We start from the raw sequence: 26357 nt of genomic DNA on the forward strand, positions 1-26357 counted from the left end.
TTAACTGGTTAATTCAGCGGTTCTCAAACTGCAGGGCGGGGCCCCCTGATGGGGAACAGAGCCTCTGCAAGAGGTGCATGGATGACAACAGGAAAAAATATGGCTGAATTAATATGATTTATGAAGGGGAAATGAACAAACAAGAGTTTGCTGATGCTATCATATTGACCAGTATTTCACTATTTTTTTGTTATTAGTTGCTTCACCATCATCATTGTCAGTGATGCTGGATATTAGAGTTGTTCTGATACCGATAAAGCCTAAAATCTTGGCAGCAGTATTGGCAAGTACATGAGTCTGTGCATCGATCCGATACCAAATAATTTACAAACTTCTCAGCAGCGTCTTGTATGCCTTTTTTTTTTAATCCAAGAAGTTTTATGGCATCATTCCCTGTATTTATTTGTTCATGTTTTACAAGGGGCCTGAGACAGGTCACACAACAATGATAGCAGTCACATCACAACATCACATCATACAAGAGATAGTAGCATACAGCTGTTTAAAAAAAATATGACTTAATACTGGATCTACTACTTAAAGTTAATGATGATACAAATTGTGGGGTGGAGAAAAAAAAAACTTTTTTTGGCATGCCAAGTAAGCATGCAAGTTTTTTTTAATGCTTTTTAAATATGTCTTAAAACATGTCTGGACAGGATCTTCAAAATGTATTTTTTCTAGTCTCCTGAATTTAGAACATGATAGATTCTTGTTTGGTTTTAAAAAGCACAAAGAGATATAGAAAGAAAGAAAGACAGAAAGAAAATGAAAGCTCAAATCTGAAAAAAATCCCCCAAGTCTCTGATTGGTGGATAGTTGATGATAATATCACTGCATGAAAAAGATAAAGGCAAACAACACACTGCTGTGTAAACATGAAAGTCTTCCTGTAACCACAGCAGCAGGAGGAACCTTAAGCAAATATCAGGTTTCTCGTACATTTCCGGGTCCTATGACTTATCAGGTGGTTTGTGAGCTGCATCAGGAGGAGGAGAAGGAGGAGGAGGAGGAGGAGGAGAAGGAGAATTAGAAAAGGGGGGAGAGACAGTCAAATGTAATGCTCTGTTGCATCTGGCCCTCAGCCTTTCTGACCAGCCCGGCGGTCCACAGCAGCTCCTCACAGGAAGAAGCCTTCATGAGCGAGCAGAAAGCAGAAGCTTGTCTGAGTTTGTTTAGAGAAAAGTAGTGCGTGTGTGTGTCAGTGAGTGTGAGCATGGCCGGGGGCTCGGTGTCTGAGTGTAAGGAGTACTTGTTCAAAGTGCTGGTCATCGGGGAACTGGGCGTCGGGAAAACCAGCATCATCAAACGCTACGTGCACCAGCTTTTCTCGCAGCACTACAGGGCGACCATCGGGGTCGACTTTGCACTCAAAGTTATCAACTGGGACAGCAAAACTTTGGTGCGGTTACAGCTGTGGGACATCGCAGGTAAGAGAACATTCGTCCACTTTTACTTTTAGAGTGAATCAGACACTTTGGAGCAAAAGGAAGTAAAGTTTTGTGAAAGTTTCAGGCTGCCTCAACCGAAATCGTTCGAGCGATATGACGTGAAGCTAAAAATTCCCAGGCGACCGTGAACTGAAAGAAGCAGGGGAGAAATTCCAGCATTAAAGGACCGGTTCATCATGTCATGCTCGTTGTCTTTTTCCACTTTCTGATCACGGCAGCTCATAATTGTCAGAGGAATGTAGGTCACGTTGTTATTGCCGTCCGAGCGCCGCCCCCCCCCCCCCCCCAACAAACTCACCATAATACTCCTGTAATATTTTCTCCAGGGAGTAAAACCGTGTTTAACAAGTGACTTTACTGGCCCTTATCTTTATCTCATGTCGTTGCTCTACTGTGGAAGCACACTTCTGCCAGTAAAAGAAAAATATCCCCATGGTGAGTCATAGTTGTGAGATAAAAAGTCATAATTATGAGACAAAAAGTTTTAATTATGAGATGAAATCATAATTTTATATGCTGTAAAAGTGGAAAAGTTGTGAAGACTGAAAATTTCAACTTACTTAAATAGTTTTTGAGGTTTTAGCCAACTCAGTAAGTTTTGAAAAAGTTTACTCAACTAATAATGTTCTTATGAACTTTTCTTCTTTAGATAAACTTGAATCTTTGAGCTTTGGAAAGCCGCCAAAGTTTTATTTAAAAAAAATGCTGTGTTAACTCATTGAAGTGAAAGTGAACTAACTAACTTCAACTAACAAATTTTTTTTTTTTTATCACCGATTAATCTGTTGAGTATTTTCTTGATTAATTGATAAATTGTTTAGTCCTTAAAATGTCAGACACTGGTGAAATCAGTGTTTACCAAAACCCAAAAGGATGTCTTATTTTGGCCATAACCCAAAGACACCAGAAAATATTCATATTTAACAAGCTGAAGTCAGGAAATTTTAACTTTTTTCTTTAAAAAAAATTACACAAAGCAATTCATTGATTATCAAAATATTCAATAAATTTAAAAATCAATTAATAATCAATTAATTGCTGCAGCTCTAAAGTGAACCAGATTCACTATGAATAGTTTTTGAAATACAATTTCTTTGAGTTTTCTAAATCTCATAGATTATCTAAAAAAGAAAAGTAAATTATCTCAACAAAAGATTATAGACTGACAAATTGTTTGAGTTTGACTCAAAACTCAACAAGTTTAGTGAAGGCAGTTGCCTTGAACTCGTTTTTTCTCAACTGTTTTACAGTGTCATTATGACTTTATCTCAAAATTTTGCAGTTTTATCTCATAATTACACTGTAGAAAGTCATACAGGATTTAAGTGGAATCTTTCCTCATTATTTTTTTCTCATTAACTTAACATAAATGTAGAAGTTTTATTTGTTCAAGTTAATAAAACTTTAGCATTTCCTTAGGCGAAGACAAGATCCTCAGTTGCATTGGTGGTTTCTTTTTGCGGGTCACTGTTACACGAGTTGCGGACAGATGGAGCAGAAATAATGACCCTTTTAAACACTTTTTATCTTGTTATTTAGACTTTTTTTTTATCTCATAATTATGACTTTTTCTGTCATAAATATTAAATTTTCTGCCTTCTTGGCCAGGTCACCAAACAGATCTTATGTCACCTGTTATTTTTCTTGTTAAAGACAGGTTAAATAAAATTTGTCTCATAATTATGATTTTTTAAAAGCTCATAATTATGTTTTTCAATTAGGACATTTTCTTTTGTCACTGATGAAAATGGGCTTCCATACATATATTGCAGTGTCACAATCATTCCTCAGATTGTCAGCTGTCTCACCATGTGATTCCCTGTATTTCTGCAAGGATTTCAATAAACTTCAGTAACTTGGCACACAAAGCAACCTGTGCATTCCAGCAGCTTATGCAAGCAAGCCGAGAGAAATCAGAGCAGTGCAAATAAAAGTTTCTCACATGCAGGCAAGGAAGCCATGTTCCAACTCTCGCTGTTTGTCATCTTCAGGCACAAAAATATCTCACTGTAAACAGACGAGTCTGACAATGACACGCTTGCAAGGACAGGTGAGAGAGGAAGTGAGCACAGATGAGACGAAGCAAACAAAATGATTAACTTTAAAATCACACGAATGTTGGCCAAGCTGTCGGAAGGAGGCTTGTCTGCGGTTGAATCAGCAGGAATGAGGGTGTAGTGTGGGGTGTTGGGTGGGCGAGGGGTGTCTGTGATGTCCCATTAGTCTCTTATCTTTTCATGTTGGATCTGGAGTGTCTTTAATGCCAAAAAATGCATGTGTGTGTGCTTTTTTCTTATGCTCTTAGTGGCCTTAGTTTTGGGCAATTGTTTGGTAATATTGCTCTAGTTATAAATGCCAGTGACATCCCTGAAATCGTGACAGTTTACAAATGCAAATTGTATTGTCTGTTCAAACAACAACACCAGTCGTGATCCCACATGTGCAGAGGGACAGCAGGAGTAGTTAATCATCCTGTGAGAAGTTGGCATTTGAAGAAAGACGTGTGGCTGAAGGATTTTCTATGTGTTAATAACATGTTTGCACTGTTAAAGAAGATTTTTACAACAATTCAAGGCTGCAACTTACAGTTACAAAGATGGATAAACAATTTTTTTCCAAAATGTCACCATGTGCAAGCGATTTAGCATGGCATCCCATAGAGCAGGGATTGTTTTAGTGCATGCGGTTCATGCGGTAAGTCTTGGCCAAAAGTGATAGTTACAGATTCTTATCTGGTGGTAAAAATGTTTTATTGCCTGAGCCACATCCGGATTGGCTGGTAGGAGCACCAGGAGAATGGAGGGAAGGGAGCTGATTGGCCAGTGTTAGAAAAAGCTAAATGAAATGGGTAAATCAAAGAGAAAACAACACAGGGCAGGTTCAGAACGTCAGCCGCCCGCCTGCTTTAAACCTGCTGGTCTGATCTTTGTCATCACACGTGATTGTTGGCATGCGCGTACACATCAGCGCATTGTCTAGTCAGTGCATGGAGCACACATGGCTGAGCGGTGTGGTGGAAAAAAGAGAAGGTGACTGCACAGGAGAAAGAGAGATAAAAAGAAAAGGTAGCTGAGAGAAAACACATTAAGAGGAGAGAAACCCAGGAGGAAAGTTCAGGAAAATGCTGCAAAAAGCTTAACAAGTGAGGGACGTGGCTGGTTTTTAAAAAAGAAAAAATCAGTAAAGGTTTCATTTATCATGCTAGCCTATCTTTGGTACTTGCTAGGGTAAAGCTGACTGAGTCAGAGGAGTGATGATGTTATGTTCTGTTGAAATAAATTTAAAGAATGTTAAGTCTCCTTCCTGGTTGTTTCTATATATCATCATTACCACTGTTTCTGTTGGCATTGTTGTTTACAGGTGGCTCACTTTGTGCATTCCCTCCTAAAAATTAATATTTTAAAGGCTAATTTTACAGCTTTGTATTTCTCTGTAATGAAGCACGTAGGGCTTTGATGGTATGAAAAAGCAATATGTCCTCGTGGGATGGCGATTTACTGCGACTGTGTTTAATAATTATGTTTTATTAAACTTTACTGAAGGAAGGTGTCGTAAGTTTAGTGTAGCTCCTTTAAGGAATAGGGCAGTGTGTAACAGCGTGCAAGTTGGGTAGAACAACCAGCAGACAAGTGACGTTGCTGCTTAGGTTATGGGGATATCCCTAAAGTAAACTGAGCAGGAATGGTTAACCTTAAGCTAATGCTAACGCTAGCATTGGACCTTTACAACATTGGCTCTGGTACGATTGTGTCCCTTTCAGAAGCTTTGTAATCCTGCCTCAAACTGTAGTGTCTTTTTTTGGCCGACACCGCGATAATTTATCTGGTTTTTTTGTGTTGAAAACTGTAGTTGTTGTTGTTAGCATTCTGCTAGCCATCTGCCGAGAAACCCATGATTCCTCAGGTTGAGTGGCGACCAGAGGCTGTTTTCCTGACTTGTCATGTGTGTAATCCTGATCTTAACCACACTGCACACGCAGATCACACCAGGATAGCATGAGATTTGACCCTTCAAAATACATTTTGTGGTCATGAGAATAGTGAGCTCAACCCTGTGGTAGGCATCAAATGACCCCAGTATTATGGTAATGTGGTTATTGTAACAGCCCTAGTAGCACAATGTTATCAAAGTTGCATATAAAATGATTTCTCATACCCGGAATTAAAACTTTTTTCTGATGACAATACTGTTATGACACTGACCAATTAAGTTTTGAAAAATGCCCTCTGTGCCAAATTTTGATACCTGGGGGCAAATCATACATCAGTATCAGTGAGCCAATAAGCATGCAGCATGCTTGTGCCAAGATCTAAAAATGCTGGTGATTGGCTCTAAAACACTTCCTTTTGCCCAGTCTCATGTATGCTGTTGTATTTTGAGAGGGCTGATGACAGTTTGTGTCACGTAGGTGTAAAAAAAGAAAAAAAGAAAAAAAAAAGAAGTGATCAAAAGTGGTTTCAAAAATAATCAGGTTCAGTATTTTTATGTGATGAAGCTGCGTTAAGTGTGTAAAAATGCCAAAGAGCTAATATTTAATTGTATTAAATAATTAATATCATAAACATGTGACACCTATGGTTAATGTCTTGAACTACTGACTACTGGACGATCAGGAACATGTATGGTCGGGAGCAGCCCCACTGAGTAGTCTGTGATGTTTTGGTTCTACCTTGAAAATCATCCGCTGTGGGTCATATCCGTTGTGTACGTACTGCATGTAAGCTCTGATTAAAGGGCATGTTCGCATTTTTTCATGTCTGTCTTAGAACAGAACTCTCATCCCCACGCTGCCCTGCCTCGAGATATTTCTATTCGTACGTTTGATCGCCGCCGTGGTTCTGCAGGTCCATGATTCCTCTCGCTCAATCAAACAAACCTCATATGCTGAGACAGATCAGGACAGATGGTTAGAAGACTGCTGTTTTGATATTTTTTCCATCGCTTACAGCAGTGACAGAAAAGAAGGGGACAGTTGTGTGTGTGTGTGTGTTTGGGTCGGGGGGGGGTCTGTCTCAGACTGATTGGCAGTGTGTGTCCACGTTCCCCGCTGTCACTCGGGCCCTGGCAGCACAAGCACAGTGTGCAGGGGCATCTGCGACTGAGTGCCAGGGAAGGCCGTCTGCCTGTCACAGCCAGACAGCACTCGATCAGAGGATCTGTGAGGGTAAATAAAACACTGACACACACACACACTTAGGCTGATATCATTCATAGAGACAAGGGAACACGCTTGCACATATTGGGTGAAACAGAACAGTTTCCATGTGCCCACTCTGGCCACAAAGAAAGTTTGAGGTCAGATGACACAGATACTGAACCTCATTATTCACACCTACACCAAGGCCTGGCCTGAGGACACTCCGAGGATAAAATAAGTAACGAAACGTGGGTGTGAAAGAGTGAAAGCTAGAGGTATATTTGCCAAGCCATTAAGAACAGCCATTAAGCCATTTAATCGTGCAGAAAGGAGGAGGAATTATCTTCTCTGCAACACTGAGAGCAACTTCAGAGTTGCGTCGTCTTTTTCCAACCTTAATAATAATTACAGTCTGGGAGGAATGATAGTAATCAGAGGCTTGTACAAGATGGGGGCACCAAGGAAGTCAGTGTGAAGCTCGTGGCTTTCCCACCCCCTTTTCACACAGAATTGCTACTCTCTCCTGGATTTGTCTAAGCCAGTGGACAGGATGATTACCACCATGGCACATATAGTGTAAAAAAGCCTGCACCTTGTAGGACCAAACATTCCTGTAGGAGCAGGAGGTCGCACGTTAACAGGAAGTATGGAGTGGTCTCCATCACGGAGCTAACCCGCAATCCTGCCAGGAAAACCCATTTTCACAAGTCAGTCTCTAACCACTTTACGCAATGGATACTGAGGACAGTCTCTCAACTTTTGTTGCTGAAACTGTGTGGAAACAATTTGTTTAAAGAGTTAAAAAAAACCCAGCTGCACTGCAGAACCAATCTAAAGTTTTTAGAACAGCCCTTCATATCGGGGCGGTGACATGGCGATGTGGCGTGAAGTTGTGTGCTTACCACTGAGGAGAATGAGGGTAGAGCGTTGTGTCCGCTAAGGCCTGTCCTTGAAAAACATGGAGCAGGTGTAGGTTTTTAAGTGGCCATTTTTGCTGCTGTTCGAGCAACTATTTTTCATTTAGAAATCTGGTCAGTGAGGCGACCTGGTAGGTCAGTTGGTAGAACGTTCAGTCCGTGTACTGAGGCTGTTAGTCCTCTGCAGCAGCTGTGGGTTTGATTCCCACCAACGACCCTTTGCTGCATGTCATTGCCCCACTCTCTCTTCCCCTTTTCTGTCATATCTTCAACTGTCCTATAAATCAAAGACATAAAAAAATATAATGAATGAATGTCTTTGGATTGTGGTCAAAACAAGACATTTGAGGAAGTCACCTTGGCTTTGAGGAATCTCTGACAGTTTTCACCATTTTCTGATATTTTATCAATGAAACAACTTCCAAGCATGTTGGAGAAATGATAGTGGTCACTAATTTTAAAGTGATTAAACACTAATGAAAGCATATTTATGAATATAATATTATATTCCTGCCATTCTCTGCGAACACATATCCCTAAATCTTGCACACTGGACCTTTAAGGGGTTACAAACCAAAAAGCCTGATAAAATATCTGAAGGTAGCAAATATTTTCATTATCAGTTAGTCTGTGGATTGTCTTCTCGACGAATCAGTTAACTGTTTGTTCTCTGTGAGAAATCATTTGGTCTAACAGTGAAGAAAAAAAAGAAAAAGAAAAACTCCAATCACACCTTTCCAGGGCCCAAGGTGACATCTTCAAATTCCTTGTTTGTCTGTCCAACACTCCAAAACCTAATTATATTCAGTTTACTGTCACATAAAATATAAAAAACGTCATGTCCTCACAAATGAGAAAGTGAAATGTTGCTTGAACAGTTACTTATAAACGATTAATTGATTATAGTTGCTGATTAATTTCCTGTTGATGGCTAATAGATGAATCAACTAATTGGTTCAGCTCTAGTTGGGAACCACTGTGGAAAACCTAATCACTTCCAAGCAATTTAGCTCCACTTGGCAATTAGAACTGTGCATAATAAAGGTGATGCCGAGACCTTCTAAAACACATAATGTGACGAACAAATGGCAGAACCATTGACGGAGCAAAGGTTAATGCCTACATAGAGCACTGAGTGAACTCCAAATTGCAGAAAACACAATAAACACATGGGTGACAAATTAAAGACAAAACACCAGAAAGTGTCTCACAAAGGACAGAAAGTAAGAACACCATTCTTCCAAAAGATATTCCCTCATTTGATGAATGCTTCACTCCAGAATCTCCCATAGATGATGAGGTGAGGTGACTGTAGGGTTGTAGTTTATGATTCACGTCAGTTTCATTCTTAGAAAATCATTTAACCCCCTTTATGGAAGCATCTGGATTTGTTATGGTTCTCCACTCATTTACTTTACCTTTATCAGCCATCTGTATATGTAACAAGGGCAAAGTGCTTTGTGCTTGACGCCAACGATGTGCACAGGACTACAGGATGGCAGCCTTGATTTTCCTCTTTGTGAGAGTTTTTGATCGCAGACAAAAGCCCCCAGATCAGAGGCAAATCAGCACTCGATGGCTGTGTGTGAACTGATCAAAGACACCATTTGAGAGTTTGTTAATGCCTCGCAGACCATAGGCATATGTGCAGTGAGTAGACACCGCATTGGCTTTTGGATCGTACCAATGTTTTGTACAGGGCAACACTGACCTGTAAACAAGTAGAAGAATTGAATTTACATGACTCATTGAAATTGGTTGTGAAATGTTAAGGCTATAGTGGTAGTTCCCCCATTTATGTGACTTCCAGACCAATGTGGCAGTGACACTGATGTATTGCAGCAATGGACCGAAGCGGCAATATGGCATCTACTTATATATGTCAATGTCACAGATGCCTGAAAGATATAAAACAAGTTTAAAATCTGTTCATGTTGGGGAGCAATTATTGCAGGCAGTGATAGCAGATTCGGGCGGAGGAGGAGAGGAGTCGAGAAGAGATGGAAAAGTATCAGCGCAGCAGCCAGAGCAGCCCAAATATGGAATAAAAACAGCAAAAAGTAGTTAAAAAGAAGTAGTTATAAAGTGGTTCAAACAAGCTCCACCTCCACTAGCCTCCACCTGCACGCTGATGCTTCAGTATCAATAATCTAATGTCACTTCTCGCTTGTGTTTTCATGACAAAATGTAGTTTGGAAGCCAGAGGGGCTCATTTTTTGCTGATCAGTCATGTGTTGTGCAAACTGGAGCTGCAATGATTAGTCAACGTTGCTTTTGATTCTAATAATAGATCTATTTTGATAATCGCTTAATTGCAAAAAGGTCAAATATTTGCTGGTTCCAGCCTCTTAAATGTACAGATTTGCTGATGAAAATTAAGAGTCTTTGGGGCAAAAGAGCAATTTCAAGACATCTGTTTAGATTTTTGACACTTTATACACTAAACAATTGATTAATCTTAAGCACAAACTACAAGATTCTCATACACAAGACAGAAAGTCATGTAGTGTGATCAAGGCATTAGTGGTAACATTAATTTTACATCTTCCTCCATCTACCTTCCCTGCTTTTCAAGTAACAGTCTTTGCAATAGATTTTCTTGGTCACTCCACTTTACTTGGACAATATCTCTATTATATGCTGATTTGTTCTGTTATTATCTGTTAGAGTTTGCGTCTTTTGTGCATTTTTTTTATGTTAGTTGTGGTCTTAGTGATTGTGTTAAATTCTATGGCAATATTTATGTGCAACAGTGATTAAGACCTAGAAACTTTTCCTTCCCTTGTTCTGAATTGTTACAGATTCCCCCAAAGACTATGAATAGTTTAAATTCATCACGTGCAACAGTTCTACTTAAAATTCTACAACAAATATTATCGTTTAGCGCTAAATTCCTACAACCTTGTGCCAAGGCTTTATGTTGATCAGCCTCCACCTACCCTGCAGTTGAAGGTGAGGGGAAATGAGGGTAATACCACTTAGAGGTTGGAGATTTTCCCTCAATTCAGATTGTGTTCGGTGCTCAAGGCCGTAGTAAGCTGTAGTAAGTCACCTCTCACATGCTGCTCTGTGGAATTTGAACGTGCCGGTCATGTGTTGCTCACAGTCTCACTTTTGAAGCTCGTGCTGGAGACTACCTTAATGACTAGACCCTGTGTTGTCTCTCTTATTTTAGTTGTTGGGAGGGCGTGTGGGGAAGTTTCACACCAGTTGCCTCCTAACAACAGACGGAGACTGCTGCTGTTGCTACTGCCGTGTCTGGCTTGGACAGTTTCTATGGTAACCCACCCACATGATAGCAATATGTACGACCGTAGAGGAAACTGGGGTTGCTAGGGCTATGGATAATGATGAGACGTTTTTTTTTTTTTTTTTCCTGTCTTTTTCTCCCACACAACAAACAGAGATGATACAGTGGCTGTAACTGAACCGTTTCCCTTTCATCAAGTAGTTGTATAACTGCAGATTTCACGTGTTCATACCCAGAATGCCTAATCGTACTTGAGGTCATGCACCCGTTCTCATCAGTGTGGTCGACTGAACTGAAATGTTCTTGTTTAAAGCCTTTTTAAATTCCACAATAGTTCGCTGTGTCTCTTTACGGACAGATTCAGACGTGCTTCTCTTTAGTTTGTAGGCACGTTGAGCGTCTGAGGCAGCGGCACACGTCTTTGTTCTCTGCTGCAGTCTCATGCTCCTCTGTGGCTTTCGGCGTGTAAATACTCCATTGTTCACACAGCTCATTCCTCTCCTGTGATCTATGCTGATTGGGTTAGCAGCATATGACACTCATAAATGTTTTAAATGTGATTTTTATTTGTCCTTTATCGAGGATTACATAAGAACGCACATCTCCAGAGTGATGGAACAACAAAGAAAATGCACCAGAGTAAAAACATTAAATTGATATTTACTAATCGAGCAACTTTATTGACCTGAAATATTGATAGAGCCGAGGTTCCTACACAAGTCCCTGACCTCTGACCTCTTCTGCTCTTAAAGTCGAACCTTTACAAAAGAGACAACCAGTTCACTAATTAGAGCAGGGAGGCGATGGAAACTTGGACTGAAGACGTGAAGAAAAGACGAGCTCTGAAAGAACTTATCCACAGAGTAATAGCTGGATTAGACTCACTGATTGCATCCAGTTATTGACAAAATTTCACAGCCAGGATTAACTGTATAAATTTATACAGTGAAAACAGATAAAATATAGTCTGCTTCATTGAATTCCCATATTTGGCTGTTATATACTTGATTAAAGGATAAATCTGCGGTGTCACGGGTTTGATTACATCCTGTAGCCCTTTGCTACATGCCATAATAGGTAACCAGATGAGAATGGATGAAATTCAGGACAGGGAGTTGGGGACGGGTGTGTCATGTCAAAAGGATTCAAATGGAATAATTAAGCGTAACAGCATTTCTTAATATTTTGAAGACTGGTTATAGATTCTGAGGATGATACTGTATGAAGCACAGTGTCCTGACACAGGTGACAGGTGTGTCATTGTCATTTTAAAAGTCTTCAGTAGCTGTCATTGACCTGTAAGTGCTCACTAACACATTTTTAAGATATTTTTTGTCATAAATTGCTCCTGCAGTGGGTTTAAACTGGTCAAATTACATAAACAATTCCTTATTTATGAGAAAACACATCCATATTTAACACTTAAATATCTTAAATAACTAAAAGAAGAACTGCAGAGTCTTGATTTGTAAAGATCAGCAAATGATTGGTTTTATGCCCTGACAACTGTCAACAACTGCTGACATGTTCAAATTCTTCTTTAAAAAGAAAGGTGCAGCTGCAGGCTACCAGTAAACTATGCCGTTTGAATCTTTGTTTGTTTGTTTGTTTTCTTTGGACATGCGCCAGATGGACATGGATACGTAGACAGCGGTGGAGAGGGGGAAAAAAAGTCCTGGGAAAATTTACAATCCTGCTTTTGATTTCGATTCATTTTTCCATTTAGCAAACTCCTGTGGAGGTATGAGTTCATAGTTCAAAGCCAGGAAAACTATTCACACGGTTTATTAAGGTTTGTAAAATTTATCAATGGAACCATTCACCATATTCGTGCAGCGGCCTTTTTCCTCTGACGTAACGCACAGGGTGGTGAGCTCAACCGCTGTGTTGCTGTGTTCCAAGTTACAGTAATATCACCTCACCTCTTCCCAATAAATCAGCAACAGAAAAACAACAGACAGTGAAAATCTGGAGGGACATGGGGCCATATTTCAAGCTGAAACAACATACATGATAAACTGTTAGCTACTGTGAAACAACAGCTAACGTTAGCATTCAGCCACTTTCCTAGCTAATGTTACCATTTGATAATGTTGCACGATATGATAGTAAAGGTGTAAAGTAATTCTAAAATATCAACACACATCTTGGACACTTTTCTTTAAACCTGAAAGTAAAACACACTTCATGTGTGTTCATTCAAGCTTGTACTGTTACTTCCTTGCAGAACTTTTCTGTTTCAGCTGTTGGGTCATGTAACACTATCAAAAGATGATGTTAGCTAGGAATGTGGTTGAATGTTAGCTGTTAGCTCATGCTAACTGCAAATATGTTATTTCAGCTTGAAATATGGCCCATTATCCCTCCAGATTTTCACTGTCCATGGTCTCTTCAGGTGATGATCAATCAGGAAGCGGTGCAATGATAACAACTTGTCAGATTTCTTATGTTTTTATGTAACTTGCAACCTGGAATACAGCAGTATGACATCTGAGCTTACTGTCCTCTGAGTGTGATGACAGAGGAGCACGTCTGCTGTGTGAATATGGTGACTTTAAGGTGCATGTGATGTTTTTCCAGCTTGATGTTCTGCATGTGTGATGGAGGATTTACATTCTTACATAGAATTTAACATCCTGCTAATACAGAGGAAAAGGCAATCAGTAACTGAGCAGGGAAATTTGAATCATGAGACTGAGAACACTCCAAAAGTTTCAATAGTCGGAGAAGGCTAAAAATTACAGCTGTAAGCTGGAGAGTGAAGTAGCTTTTATTCAACTAAACAAACAGAAGTAGTGCAGACTGTACCCACAGTGTTGTTCTTCCTGCAGGAGGACTGGGTTTAGTAAATGCAGCAGAACGATTATCAGTACTTCAGTATGACACTTGAAAGGTCAGGCGTCGTGGGATTTGCTGTCATTTAATGTTAGTGACTTCTGCGCGGAACCACAGCACCTTATCAATACCCCAAATAACTCATTACAGCCCAAAACAGTCAGATGTGTATGTGTGCAACAGCAATCGGTGGTATTGATTGATAAAATCCCCTCGCCATCCAGCCGGTTCTCTCCAGGGAGGGGGGAGGTTAACAACCGAGACTGGCTGTGTGTTTCGCATCGACCCGGCAGGACTGGACGTGTCAGAAAATCAAGTGAAGTGTTGAATGTAGACACTGACACGCTGTCATGGCCTCATCAGTGTTTATGAAACAGTAATGTCCTTGTTCCTATAATCATACTTATTTTCAGTATTAATTAGCTTCTTTGTAAAGTCAGTATACGCTGTGCACTCTTGTAATTCAGGTCTGGTATATAAGCCAGTTTCTAGTACAAGGTGAGCAGGCAAAAATGAAATTTTCAGCCATTGTACCATTGAAAATGATTGACAGATTAATCAATTATGAAAATAATTGTTACAGTAAAGACTCTGATTTCAGCTGCTTAGATATTTAATTATTTTCTGGTTTTATTACTCCTTTATGACAGTTAAATTAATATATTTGGGCTGTGGGAAAAACAAGACATTTGATGATGTCATCCTGGGCTTAGATCAACATTTTCCTCCATTTTCTAACATTTTGTGGACCAAGCAACTAATCAATCGACCAAGAAAATAATGGACCGTAACCGTTAGAGATGTACAGATCTCCTTTTTTTTTTTAGTTTCAATCCAATTTTGATATCTGAATTTGGATATCTGCCAATGTCAATACTATACCGATACCAGTCGCAATAGTGGTGGTAAGACTTCATGAGGCTCAAACTGAACTACATTCTGGAAAGCTTGTGTAGTTTGTGTACTGTAAGTTGTGCAATAGCATCCTTCAACAGTTGTCAGCCATTGTAGAATTCTGGCTTGTGACATTCACATATGCTGCCTTTAGTTGCATAATTTCCCGTAATGCGTTGCAGAGAGTTTAAGTTGGCTATTTGACAGTGTTTGTCCTGCATGTGTTATGTTTAGATTGAGATGCAGATGGGTGTTGCAAGTCCGATATCCAGTGAATATTGACATTGGATCAGATCGTCCATCTCTAATATTTGCCTCTGTGATCAATACTCTTCAGTTGCTCCATTCTGGCTAAACATTATGTTGGGCTCAGTCAGACCGTGCAATAGATTTAAAATGAAGTGAAGCGTTTCTTTCTATATTCTGCCTTTTACTCCACTCTGCTGAATGTATGAGCTCTGCTAGGCCTGGAAATGAAAGCCTTATTTCAGTCTATCGGCTCTTTATCCCACTGTGTCGTGTCTCTGGTGAATTCACCTGGGGTTATATCAGCTAAAATTAGACTCTCAATTATGAGCAATTACCGTCAGGCCTGTAGGCCCCACAGTGTATTCACTCTCTCGCTCACACCCGCACTGCGCCACGCCATTCCAGTTCCTGGCGTGGCTGGGTAAGTACCTACAGTAAAGTGAAAGTATAGTGAGAGAAGCGGTGCTCACAGTTCCTCAATCCTTTTCTTGGTTCATTTTCAGTTTTGTAACTCAGCTGTGGCGGTGGCCGTTAAATGTCTGATACGCTATACAATTACACTTGCCCTGTAGGCTCTCTTAAATTGGAGCGGTGTTGAAAAATATGTGTTAAATCCATAAAATTCTACTCCTCAAGTCAGTGGAAGCCTGATATAATTGACTGGGCCCAAGGAAGAAGAAGTTAAAGGCACAATATAATACATAGAAATCTCTACACATAGGGGGCAAGGCTGAAAACCAACATGAAGTGCCTGTGACCTTTGACTCCTCAAGTGGTCGTGTATTAAAAACAGATATATAAAGGGTATTTTCTACATGGGATCAGGGACACTGTTGTCGATCATCACGGTCTGTTGCTGCATCTACAAATGCAAGGTAAAGGTTTAATCTGAAATAATCTGCGTCAATCATCATGTATGACCCTCTAGAAATGTGTGGCGGAGGTTGTGTCCGGCCTCTGCTTCCATTTTCCCTTTTTTTTTTCTCCTTGTTTTGCTGTGTGGCACATTTCACCAGCACAAAACCTTGCTTTTTGATGTCCTGATGTGTTTACGAACAGCTTGTTCAAATCCTGCTCACTATACCTTTAAGACTCTACCCTGCAAAGTGAAAGCTGTACATCAGCAACATCGAGAAATGCCTCTGACTTCTCTGAGCCCGAGCTCATCTGAGATGGACTGATAGAAAGTGAAAAAGTGTGCTGTGGTCTGATGAGTCCACATTTCAAACCGTTTTCAGAAATCATGGACGTTGTGTCCTCTGGGGCTAAAGATGAAAAGGACCATCTAGATTGTTAGCGGCACAAAAGTTCAAAAGCCACCATCTGTGATGGTATGGGGATGTGTTGCCCATGTGATGCCCATGGCATCATGGGTAACTGTCACATCTGTGAAGGTCTGATTGATGCTGAAATGTACATGCAGGTTTTAGAGCAACATAGGCTGCCATCTACATGTCTTTTTCAGAGACGTTCCTGCTTATTTCAGCAACGCTATGTCAAGAAACATTGTGCAGATGTTCCAGCAGGGTGGCTTCATAGTAAAAGAGTTCGGGTCCTAGACTGACCTGCCTGCAGTCCAGACCTTTCACCCATGCCCCTGTCCCAACTTTTTTGGAACATGTTGCAGGCATCAAATTCAGAATGAGTGTATATTTACAGAAAACAATAAAGTTGATCAGTTTGAACATTAAATATCTTGTCTTTGTGCTGTATTCAATTGAATATAGCTCAAAAAGTATTTGCAAATCATTGCATTACATATTTATTCATATTTTACACAGCATCCCAACTTTTTTGGAATTGGGGTTTGTATTTAGATGCTGTTGGAGGTGTGTTTACATCAGAAAACCTCCGTAGTTTAATAGACCTCTAACCATGTTCAGCTCTTGTTCAGGATGGTGAATCACTGTATACTGATGTTGCTCGAAAAGCTCAAAAACAGGAACCATATGTGAAAGCTTATGCAAGGTTGCACATGTGTGAATAATTATTTTTCATGTAAGGAAAAAACACTGCTGTCATCAAAAGAGGGTAAAACCAAGCATAAGCCTCCATCTAACGTTAAATGTACAAGCTTTCCTTTATTGTATCTGGACAAACAGCTCTGTCTCTCAACATAAAGTAGATGTTATTTAAATCAGAGGCTCCTGGCAGGAAATTATTACTTCCATTATGCGTTTGCAAACCCAGACTGTTTAATTCACAGATTTTGATCACAGCTATCACCTGTTTATGTTTGTACTCTGTTCCTGTAGCTGTAGGCAGTATCGATACACCTGTTTTGGCAGCCAATACAAGAGTGAGCATCAGAGCCAAGTCACAGGATCTGTTTTTCATTTGCCAACTAACCTCTTTTGGTTTCGTTTTGAGCTAACCAGCTCTGATGTGCACCACAGTGGTTGTTATGGGATACATGTGGTGATATTCTGTTTGCTTCATATTATCAACAAATCCCAAAACCAACAATGAATTAATCCCACAAATATGTACTTTTTTTTATGTGCCCTGCCCACCCAGACTCAGTGGCTGAGAGACACTTTGTCCTGTCTAAACCTTGAAAAGATCCCCTATTCAGTTAGTAACTCAGACAGTAAGTTCCAAAAAGGTTTCAAGAGTCTCCAGTCAGACTAAAGAGTCAAGTTTCTTTTTGTCTTTTGTCTGTCTTTTGATTCTGTCGGTAAAATAATCTGTAGAAGTTAATCATTTTCTAAAACCTCCCTTCTTTGGTTTATTTAATCATTCATTTTTCCTTTTTACCGTCTCTAAATGCATATCCCGACTCCTGTATTCCAGCTTGTACATGGGGCTAGTGGGGTTGAGGGATGAATGACACAAGATATATAACTATTGTGCACTCCTCAAATTTGTGCACATTGTATAACAAAGTTGTCCATATTTGTGTAAAACTGACAAAGCTGCTGTGCTGTCTACAAATGTGTGTATGTTTTGTGCATTTGTTTAAAATTCAGTACACTAACAAGCTGTTTTTTTGTATTAAATTAGACACAAAATAGAAATAATATGTTATTCTTTAGTCAACAAACCAATGCAGCTATCAGGCATCACACAGTACTAAGATGTAACAAGCTGTACTTATCAAATTAAACAAAATCTTTATTAGACAGTAGTTATACCCTCATTAGACACTATACACTAACTAACCCTTATAAGACTTACTTTGACACATTACAACAGAACTGTACTGTAAACTAGAGTGAAATTATATCTGCTTCTTCTAGACCTCTGTCCTAAAAATCACATTATCTGCCTGCAGTATTACAGAAAGTCTGTGCAGTCACCCATAGACAAATTATTCCAGTACCTCTATAATTTTGGCCTTCACTTAGCAGATGGTGTACTTTGAGACGAAGCTCCACCAGATATTCTTGAGAAAATGTACTTTCCATGTAGCCAGAGCCTGAAGTAACTGAGTCCTCTGTGCCATGGACTGCACACAAATAATTGTGAGATTTTCCTTCATTACTATGAGAGCTTCGGCACTGTACGTTTATCCCGGTGCTGTAAATGACTCACTGACAACTCCGTAGAAAATCCCCAACTCAGAAATCCCCAACTAAAGCACTGTTTACTCATGATCAATGTTTGCTAAAACTACAGGGCCCAGCTCCTTTAGCTCAGCTCCTTTGAAAATGAAAGTGTATTTGTGACTTGTCTTTAAGACTGGGGAAATTTTGAAAGCATTGAGAGATGGTTTGTTTGTTGGTACTTTTTGTTTTTTTCATGGACATCTTGACAATGGGAAAGATTTCAAGAATCACCACCCTTATTATTTAATTTTGAGGATATGTTTTTTTCCTCAGAGGAAAACTAAAAATAATCCAAAGTACTGGAAGTTGAAGGCTCCACCAGTTGCTGCTCCTCGTTATCATGCCTAGCAACAAATACACAAAGTGCTGCACACACGCAAAGGGAGAAGGGCCCAGCTCAGTGTAAAATTACATATGTAAATGAAGCGATCTAAGGCATAAATGAAAAGATCTTTTGACCAGATAGATATGCTTGAAAATGTAACGTCAGCCAAGCGTTACCAGAGGTGCTTGTCACCAGTTGAACTGCTGATGATAGATTCACTTCCCCCCAGTGAGGTACTATGCTGTTATGCCTCAGTGCACGCTTTTGCAAGGGTGAGGTGATGTGGGCAGACTTGAAGGCATGTTACAGCGCTGTTCCTGGATTTTGTTCTCACCTCGAGAGTCTATTTCCCCTTTAAGGTTTCATATTAAACGGCTAACCAAAGTGTGGAAATTTCCCTGAAAATTTGAATTTGTTAAGACTGTAGATATTGAACTTTAGGTCATTTTCCGCAATGTGATTGCATCTATAAACAACAGAATAATCTCTTCACAGGCTGATTATTCTTTGAAGGAAAAAAAACACAGCAGACTTTAGTATAAAACAGCCCCTTAAAGAGGTCCAGTTGTGGGCTTCTTAGATTTATAGTGACACCCCATATCCTGCTGTTAATTCCCCTTGCTTTGCCTTTGTGAAATATCATCTCAGATTTTCTCAGAGAATGACTGCAGAGAATGGGCTTATTACTACGGCAGATTACCCCTGTCATTCAGTCTGTGGAGGAAAAGTAGGTCAAATGAGAGCCATCTCTATCTTCATCATTTGTCGACCACATTTACTGTAAAGGAGGAACATGGCTGAGCTTTCTTTGTGTTCTGACAAAGTGGAGAAAGAAATGAAAAATACTGCACACTAAATGTCTTATCAAGAGATTTGTTTTCATCAGGGGGATCAGGGATAGTTGGGATTTTTTGAGTGGGGTTGTATGAGGTACTGATTCAATGGACTACTGTAGACGGCAAAATGTGTCACTACATACAATAAAAACATCAATATCAATTTAAGTGTACACTAAATTTGGAATATTCTCACTGTTTTACCTTGCTGTCAGACAGCCTTACCCAATGGGTTCCATAAGTCAAACATCGCTTTCTCTCATTCAACCAAACTCCACTGACAAAAACAGCAATTTTAACTCTCACAACATGGGAGTTGCCGGCCTACTGATGCCTCGGTCGCTTAGTTTGTGTTATTGTGTTGCTTTGGTGAATCCAAACTAACCTTTTAAAACACCATAGTCACACAATAACACTAACAAACTAACTGATGAAGGCATTGCTAGACTTGCAACTCCTGTATTCTGTAAATTAAAATTACTGATTTTTTTTTAAAGGAATCTGGTTGCTTTAGAGAGAGTGATATGTGGCTTATGTAACTTCAGTTTCCTGTCTGAAAAGGCTGTCTGATGGCAAGGTAAAATTGAGAAAATAGTCTAAATTTGGTGTACATTTTGCTGATATTGATTTTCTTTTTCTTTTTAGGTCAGCCTTTTTTAAGGTGTCTAAACTACATTTTGCTGTGGACCCTGCCTGCAGCAGTTCATTACACCAATATTCTTGCTGCTTCTCCAAACTACTGCTATCTACTGTTGATAATATACTGACTGTGAACGAGTACTCACAACCCCACTTCAAGAAAGCTGAACTATCCCTTCAAGATGGTGTTAAATCTTCCCCAAGCCCAAAAAAAGCATATTACTTGTGTAGCTTTTAGCTGCTTTGTATAAATGCTAACATCCCACTGAATTCTCTTCCTATTCCTCCAGGTCAGGAACGATTTGGGAACATGACGCGAGTTTACTACAAAGAGGCCGTGGGGGCATTTGTGGTGTTCGACGTGACAAGAGGCTCCACGTTCGAGGCTGTGTCTAAGTGGAAGCACGATCTGGACAGCAAAGTGAAGCTGGCTAATGGCAACCCCATCCCCTCAGTGCTGCTCGCCAATAAATGTGACCAGAAGAAAGAGTACACCCAAAACACAGTCCTAATGGACAATTTCTGCAAAGAGACGGGCTTTCTGGGCTGGTTTGAAACCTCCGCTAAGGTGAGATCAATACATGAGATGGAGAAGCTCTTAGTCGTACATACAGCATAAAATCCATGCGCTTTTACATACATTCCTATCTTTATCTTAAAAGGCTTCTTTTTAAAATATTCTCCTCTCTCTGATGTTTCTTTGTGTTTTATTTCTGGCCACACTTTAAACCAGAGTTCAGCAGCATGAAATTACCAAAGGTAGGGCTCATATTAACGCTGGCTGAAATATCTTGCATCATGGGGATACATATTTCCTTTAAAGCTTCTCAAGTTATGGTCCAAACATGAATAGTAATGGCTTCAAATCTTATTTTACGCCTGAACGTGACTTGTGCTTGTGGCAAATTAAATTTGATACGGGCTTTGAAATGCTGGCCTAGCTGAGTTAAAATAAAAGGAGCTGCTGGACTTTTATTGTGAAGATACTTTGCTGTTTTACTGAATGGCCTCTTCTCATGCTCCTCATGGCAGACAGGAAGTCCTGTGGGGAAGCTAGGGCCCTTCTGAATGGTGTAATCACACTGGTTTCACTGTGGGGATTGTGAAATAGTTGCATGTAGTAGCTCCTTTTGTTAAACTCTTGGGCACTCGATAAACAGTTGTTCACAGTAACACTTTTGATCCAAAATTTAGCGTTAAATAGGGCACATTGTAGATCAACTGTTCCCAAACTCAGCAGTTATAATCAATTATTAACAATAACTGGGGAAGCAGCTGATAAAAGGGATTGAAGATCAATTTTAGGGGGATAAATGTCAGCATGATGGTATCAAAAACTCACTTCTTTATCCTAGTTAAATCATATTCATGCAACTTATTTTTATTTTTCTCCTGGTCTTCCACGCCCGAGGCTCTACGCTCCCTTGGGGGTCCCGCCCCCCAGTTTTGGAACCACTGATGTAGTTAATTAGTGTAAGAATAAAGAGACTAGAATAAGAGCTCTTTTAAAGAAGAAATCTGTCATATATTTACTGTAATAAATCATAAAATGACCATCATATATTTCATCAGAGCTTAAGGAAACATTCTAAGTGGAAACTTGCTACTCTGACAACAACGCAAGAGTCTTGATGTCCTCCTTTGAAATTGGACTCGTCATCGTTTGTTATGGTCAAATTATAATGTTGCGCTCTTCTTGTGCTCCTGAGGTGTTCCTGCAGCCTGCCTAAGCTTCCTCAAGTCTAGGGAGGACGAGGCACGGGGAAACAACGTGCTTCAGCCATAGATTGTATATTAAATAAGATTTCAATCTGCTAAATATTCCACCATCTATGGTTCCAACTCGCTATTTAGACCACTCTGCTCATTTTGGAGGTTCAGTTGAGAATTGTGCTGCAACTAATGATTACTGTCATTAAATTAAACCTATAATATGTAAACATTTCTGCATTTAAATGTCTAAAAAGGGTAGACATATGTTATATATTTTGTTTAATGGTGTACTTACTTTATCCCAAATGTTTCCAATGATCACCAGATGAGAGAAATCTATAATTGATTCAAGGTAGCTGTGTTTTCCTGCTATAACTTCCAGGAAAACACATGGGATACACTGGATATGCCAAAGTGAGGAAGGAAGTCGGTGAACATGTGTTTGACATTTATGCTTGAAAATGTACAAAGATACGTTTCCCCCTGAAAAGTTGCAATTGGTATTAATAAAATAGCAGCACAAGTACCTCAAACTTGTACAGTACTTGAGTAAATCTACTTACTTACTTTCCACAGCTGTTGGTGTGTGTTGTAAAGCTTGTTTGGTCTGAAGGAGTGCAAACTCTCCATGCTGTAATATCAGAGTGATCAGCAGGTAACTGTGTGAGAGCACGAGGCTGCTGACATAAACAAAAGGCTGCCAGTTGTGTGCATGTGCCAGCTCATGTGTAGTGGTGAATGATTTCTTTTGAAAGATGCTGTTTGTGTCTGATGAGTGCCTGAATCACAGCCAGTCAAATGTTCCTCTCACCGGGGAGAGTCTCCTCCCGTGTTTCCTTTACTTCCTTTTCCCGTCACGTCTGTGCAGTTTCCTAACGTCCTCATAACAAACTTTTAGAAGTCAATAAGGCCAAATATGCTTGCAAACATAGCCTCCTTTTATGTTTCTCTGTTGAGGAATGCCTTACGTTTTGGCAACCGGGGTTAATTTCATTAACTCATTGCAAATAACCTTAGGCCCTGCAGCTCGGTCACGTGCTGTGTCATGTGAGGTGTGGGGGTGTGTGTGATGTGGGGAAAACCCTTCTGCCCATTTCCTGCGATGAAGTGTTGTTATGTGTGCCTGTCACGCTGGCGTTTCACTCAACCTACAAAGAGATGACGACAACACTCATAAACATGTGATTGGATTCACATGCACTTCCAATTAGTTATGCAACTCACAGGTCAGATTTTAACCAATAGTTTGGGCAAATAATATGTTTTGTCGCTTCTTGCCAGATTTGTAATTATTTTGTTTTTCAGTAGTATTTTAGTGCAAGGACCATTTGGTGTACAAAAATATGCAAAAATGAATGGAAGGGATTGTTAATATTTTGATATTCTCCCCTCAGCCCCCTCCCACCCAATCCTCACCCATTGCTGATACAAAAAAGGTTAAAAATAAATGATAATGTGACAAATATTGATGAAACTAATAAGATAATGTAATTGTTTTTCCAAACCAAACAAAATAGCAATTAGATTTTCATAGCAAATGTTTTCTTTCACACAAGCAATTTTTTAGATATACTTTCACCTGACTTTGATGCCCAGGCCTCTTTGTAAACATCTTTGTTACTGTAGAGTGGAGAGACGCCATTAATATTCATTACCTCTTCAGCCCATGGGATGACAGCTTTTGGCCACAGTGTGAAGGACAAAAGCGAATGACGGTTTTTATCTTGTCTCTGCTGGCCTCAGATTGGCTCTCTTGAAACAGTCTCTGTCTCTCTTTAAATTGACAGTTAACCCCCAAATCATGAATACATATATTTCCTCTTACCTGTAGCATTATTTATCCATCTAAAATGTTTTGGTGTGACTTACCAGCCATGGAGATGACTGCCTTCACTCCTGTATAATGGAACTAGATGGCACTTGGCTTTTGTTGCTTGAGGCGTCAAAAAAAAAAAAAGTCTGTTTCCAGGAATCATGACCTGGTTACTCAAAATAATCTGCAGAACTTGTTGTGAACAGTTTCATGTAGGAACTACTTCATTTCTACTTCTACTTCGCCCGCCACTGTGCAGAAGGAAGTGTGCATCTACTTATGAGTAAAAGTTTACAGCTCAACTTGAGAGGAGACCATGCATATTTGTAATAAGTGTTTATTTGTACCTTGGTACAATTAGACACATGACAGCAATTTGGCTGTTCTGTTCTTTCAGTTTGGTTAGGTTTCAGCAACAAAACGATTTGGTTAGATTATAACTACTCCGTTGGGTTTGGCTATTGACTATTCCAACCTGGGTACGCATAGACACGTTGATTATTCCAATGTGGATGCAAATAGCACCTGCCATTTTTGTACTTGTATTTTCAGTCGCAGTTTGGTTAGGTTTAGTCAACTTAACAACTCTCTGCCATGAAGGTGTAAATAGCCACCTTGGCAATGTACACCCTGGGTGCAAATAGCATTGGCTACTGACATCTGGGTGCTCGTCTTTGCCATGCTAGGCTAAATGCACTCAGGTGTAAATAGCCAGATTGGCTATTCCACGCCAGGTGCAAATAGACACATTGGCTATTAAAACCTGGTTGCAAATAGCATCCGCTGCCTTTTTCTTATTATTTTCGGTTGCAGTCTGGTTAGGTTTAGGCTACAAAGCTACCTGGTTGCAAATAGACATGTTGGCTATTCCAACACAGGTACAAAGAGCATCTGCCTTAATGTTTACATCCCTCACCCATGAGTAGATGCTTGATTCCTTTGTGCTGAGATATGGTCGGTATCTCAGCGCCCTCTAGTTCCATTATATTTGAGAGAAAGCAGACATCTCTGCAGCTGGTATCTCCACCACTCAATAACTCACACTAAAACTAGGTGGATAAAAGGCACTACAGGTAAGAGAAATTCATTTTGAGGTGAACTATCCGTTTAACTGGATAGTTCATATAAAAGCACTGACAGTCAAGCTAAAGCAAGGAAGAGGACAAGTGTCTGCGTTGTCACTTGGGTGTAAATGTACATTTTTTTAAAATAAGTGACATACTGTTTTGTTTTTCCCAGGACAACATCAATGTGGACGAGGCGGCGCGTTTCCTGGTAGAGAATATCTTGGCTAATGACAAAGGTTTGCCGTACGAGGAGAGCAATGGAGACCGGATCAAACTGGACCAGGAAACTGTGGCTGCTGAGAGCAAGTCGGGCTGCTGCTAACACTCAGTCCGTTCACATTAGCCATCCGCCTCCCTTTGGCAGAGTCCAGCCCGCTCACCCAGCCTGTGGCTCTCTGCCCTCTTCTGCAGCCTCTCGGAGGAATATGAATTTTTGGGGGTCTTCAAAGCTCCAGGATTTTCTGCTCCCTGCACTGATGCCCATTTGACCTGCACATCCAAGTTTCTCTTTGTAGCTTCCCCTAGGCAAGAATAGAATCCCAATTTTATCTCACAAATGTTGTCACTGCCTCTACCAGGCCGTCTTTGCCCCACATCTCTATATCACAGGATCTTCGTTATTGTCTCAGGGCTTTTTTTTGCCTGATTGTGTATGAACACCACCCAGCCCTCCACACCCGAACCCTGCTGCTGCCCTGGACTAAACCACGCCTGAGAAGGGGTGCAAACGAAGCAGAAAGTTGAGAAACACAAACTAGAAAACAAGCTGTAGCCTGTTAATGTCTGTCACTTTGGTCTGTCCTCTCTCAGTATTCTTGTCATCGAACATTCATCTTTGAAACAAGACACTTTATTGTTGAGTGTTTCTGAAGTAGTTCTTCAGTTAACACAGCTAATGCCCCTTAAAACAACATTTTTTTTTTTTTTTACAGCGCACTCATGTTTCTGTTTCCAACTGTTCTTTAGACTACAGTGTAAAAAGTAAGCAAATGAGCTAAGAATTATCAAGGTGTTATTGTATCTCATAAATTGTCATTTTTGTGACATATGTTCTCTGTAATTATGTGCCATAATATAGTTTTTGTTATGTTAATTAGAGGGGGGACACTTTTTGTTGTTCACTCAAACATTTACAAGGACATATTCATACAATACAGTATTCCAGAAAAAAAACTCTAATAATGGTACTATATGAGACAATGAGAAATCTTTGTTTTATTGTCTTTCCACTGGTATGAAAATGTAGATCTGACTTACAGGATGTTTTTTTTTTTTTACGTGTTGGGTTGTGCATTATGCAGCTGGTACAGTAAGATGTCATAAAAAGAGAATCTGACAGAGGACTACACTCTCGTACATAGAGATGGTAATATGGTGTTCACATGAAACATGAAGGACTTTTTTTTAACATGGTGTTGAGATTAAGTTTACATGTGAAAATACTTAAAATATACAAGACAAAAATAGAATAAACATTTTAACAGATTTGTGTTGTTGACTAATGTCTGATCAAATATATGTATTTATGTTTATTATATGATTAAATGTGTTTATGCACTGTACACACCCCAAATCCAAAAAAAGTTAGGATACTATGTAAAATGAAAATAAAAATGGAATGCAATGATAAGCAAATCCTTTTCAATTGCTGCTCACCTGAAGATATTTAATGTTCAGACTGAT

General features: G+C 39.8%; 1 protein-coding gene across 1 annotated transcript; it reads left to right on the top strand.

The window, feature by feature from the left end:
• Positions 1–1012: 1012 nt before the first annotated feature.
• rab32a (RAB32a, member RAS oncogene family) lies at positions 1013–26159 on the top strand. Its single transcript, XM_084737673.1, has 3 exons — positions 1013–1430; positions 20372–20649; positions 24847–26159. The coding sequence occupies exons 1-3, from the start codon at positions 1217–1219 to the stop codon at positions 24994–24996; spliced, it is 642 nt and encodes a 213-aa protein (XP_084593799.1). The 5' UTR covers positions 1013–1216; the 3' UTR covers positions 24997–26159.
• Positions 26160–26357: the final 198 nt, after the last annotated feature.

Source organism: Lutjanus erythropterus, chromosome 15, assembly GCF_056507025.1.
Source record: "Lutjanus erythropterus isolate fLutEry1 chromosome 15, fLutEry1.hap2, whole genome shotgun sequence".
NCBI lineage: Eukaryota > Metazoa > Chordata > Actinopteri > Lutjaniformes > Lutjanidae > Lutjanus > Lutjanus erythropterus.

Excerpts from the sequence above, each read along its gene's own strand:
- rab32a (XM_084737673.1), top strand. The coding sequence starts at position 1,217 with ATGGCCGGGGGCTCGGTGTCTGAGTGTAAGGAGTACTTGTTCAAAGTG. Across the intron at positions 1,431-20,371 it reads ACAGCTGTGGGACATCGCAG|GTCAGGAACGATTTGGGAAC; the intron begins GTAAGAGAACAT and ends CTATTCCTCCAG. Across the intron at positions 20,650-24,846 it reads GGTTTGAAACCTCCGCTAAG|GACAACATCAATGTGGACGA; the intron begins GTGAGATCAATA and ends TGTTTTTCCCAG.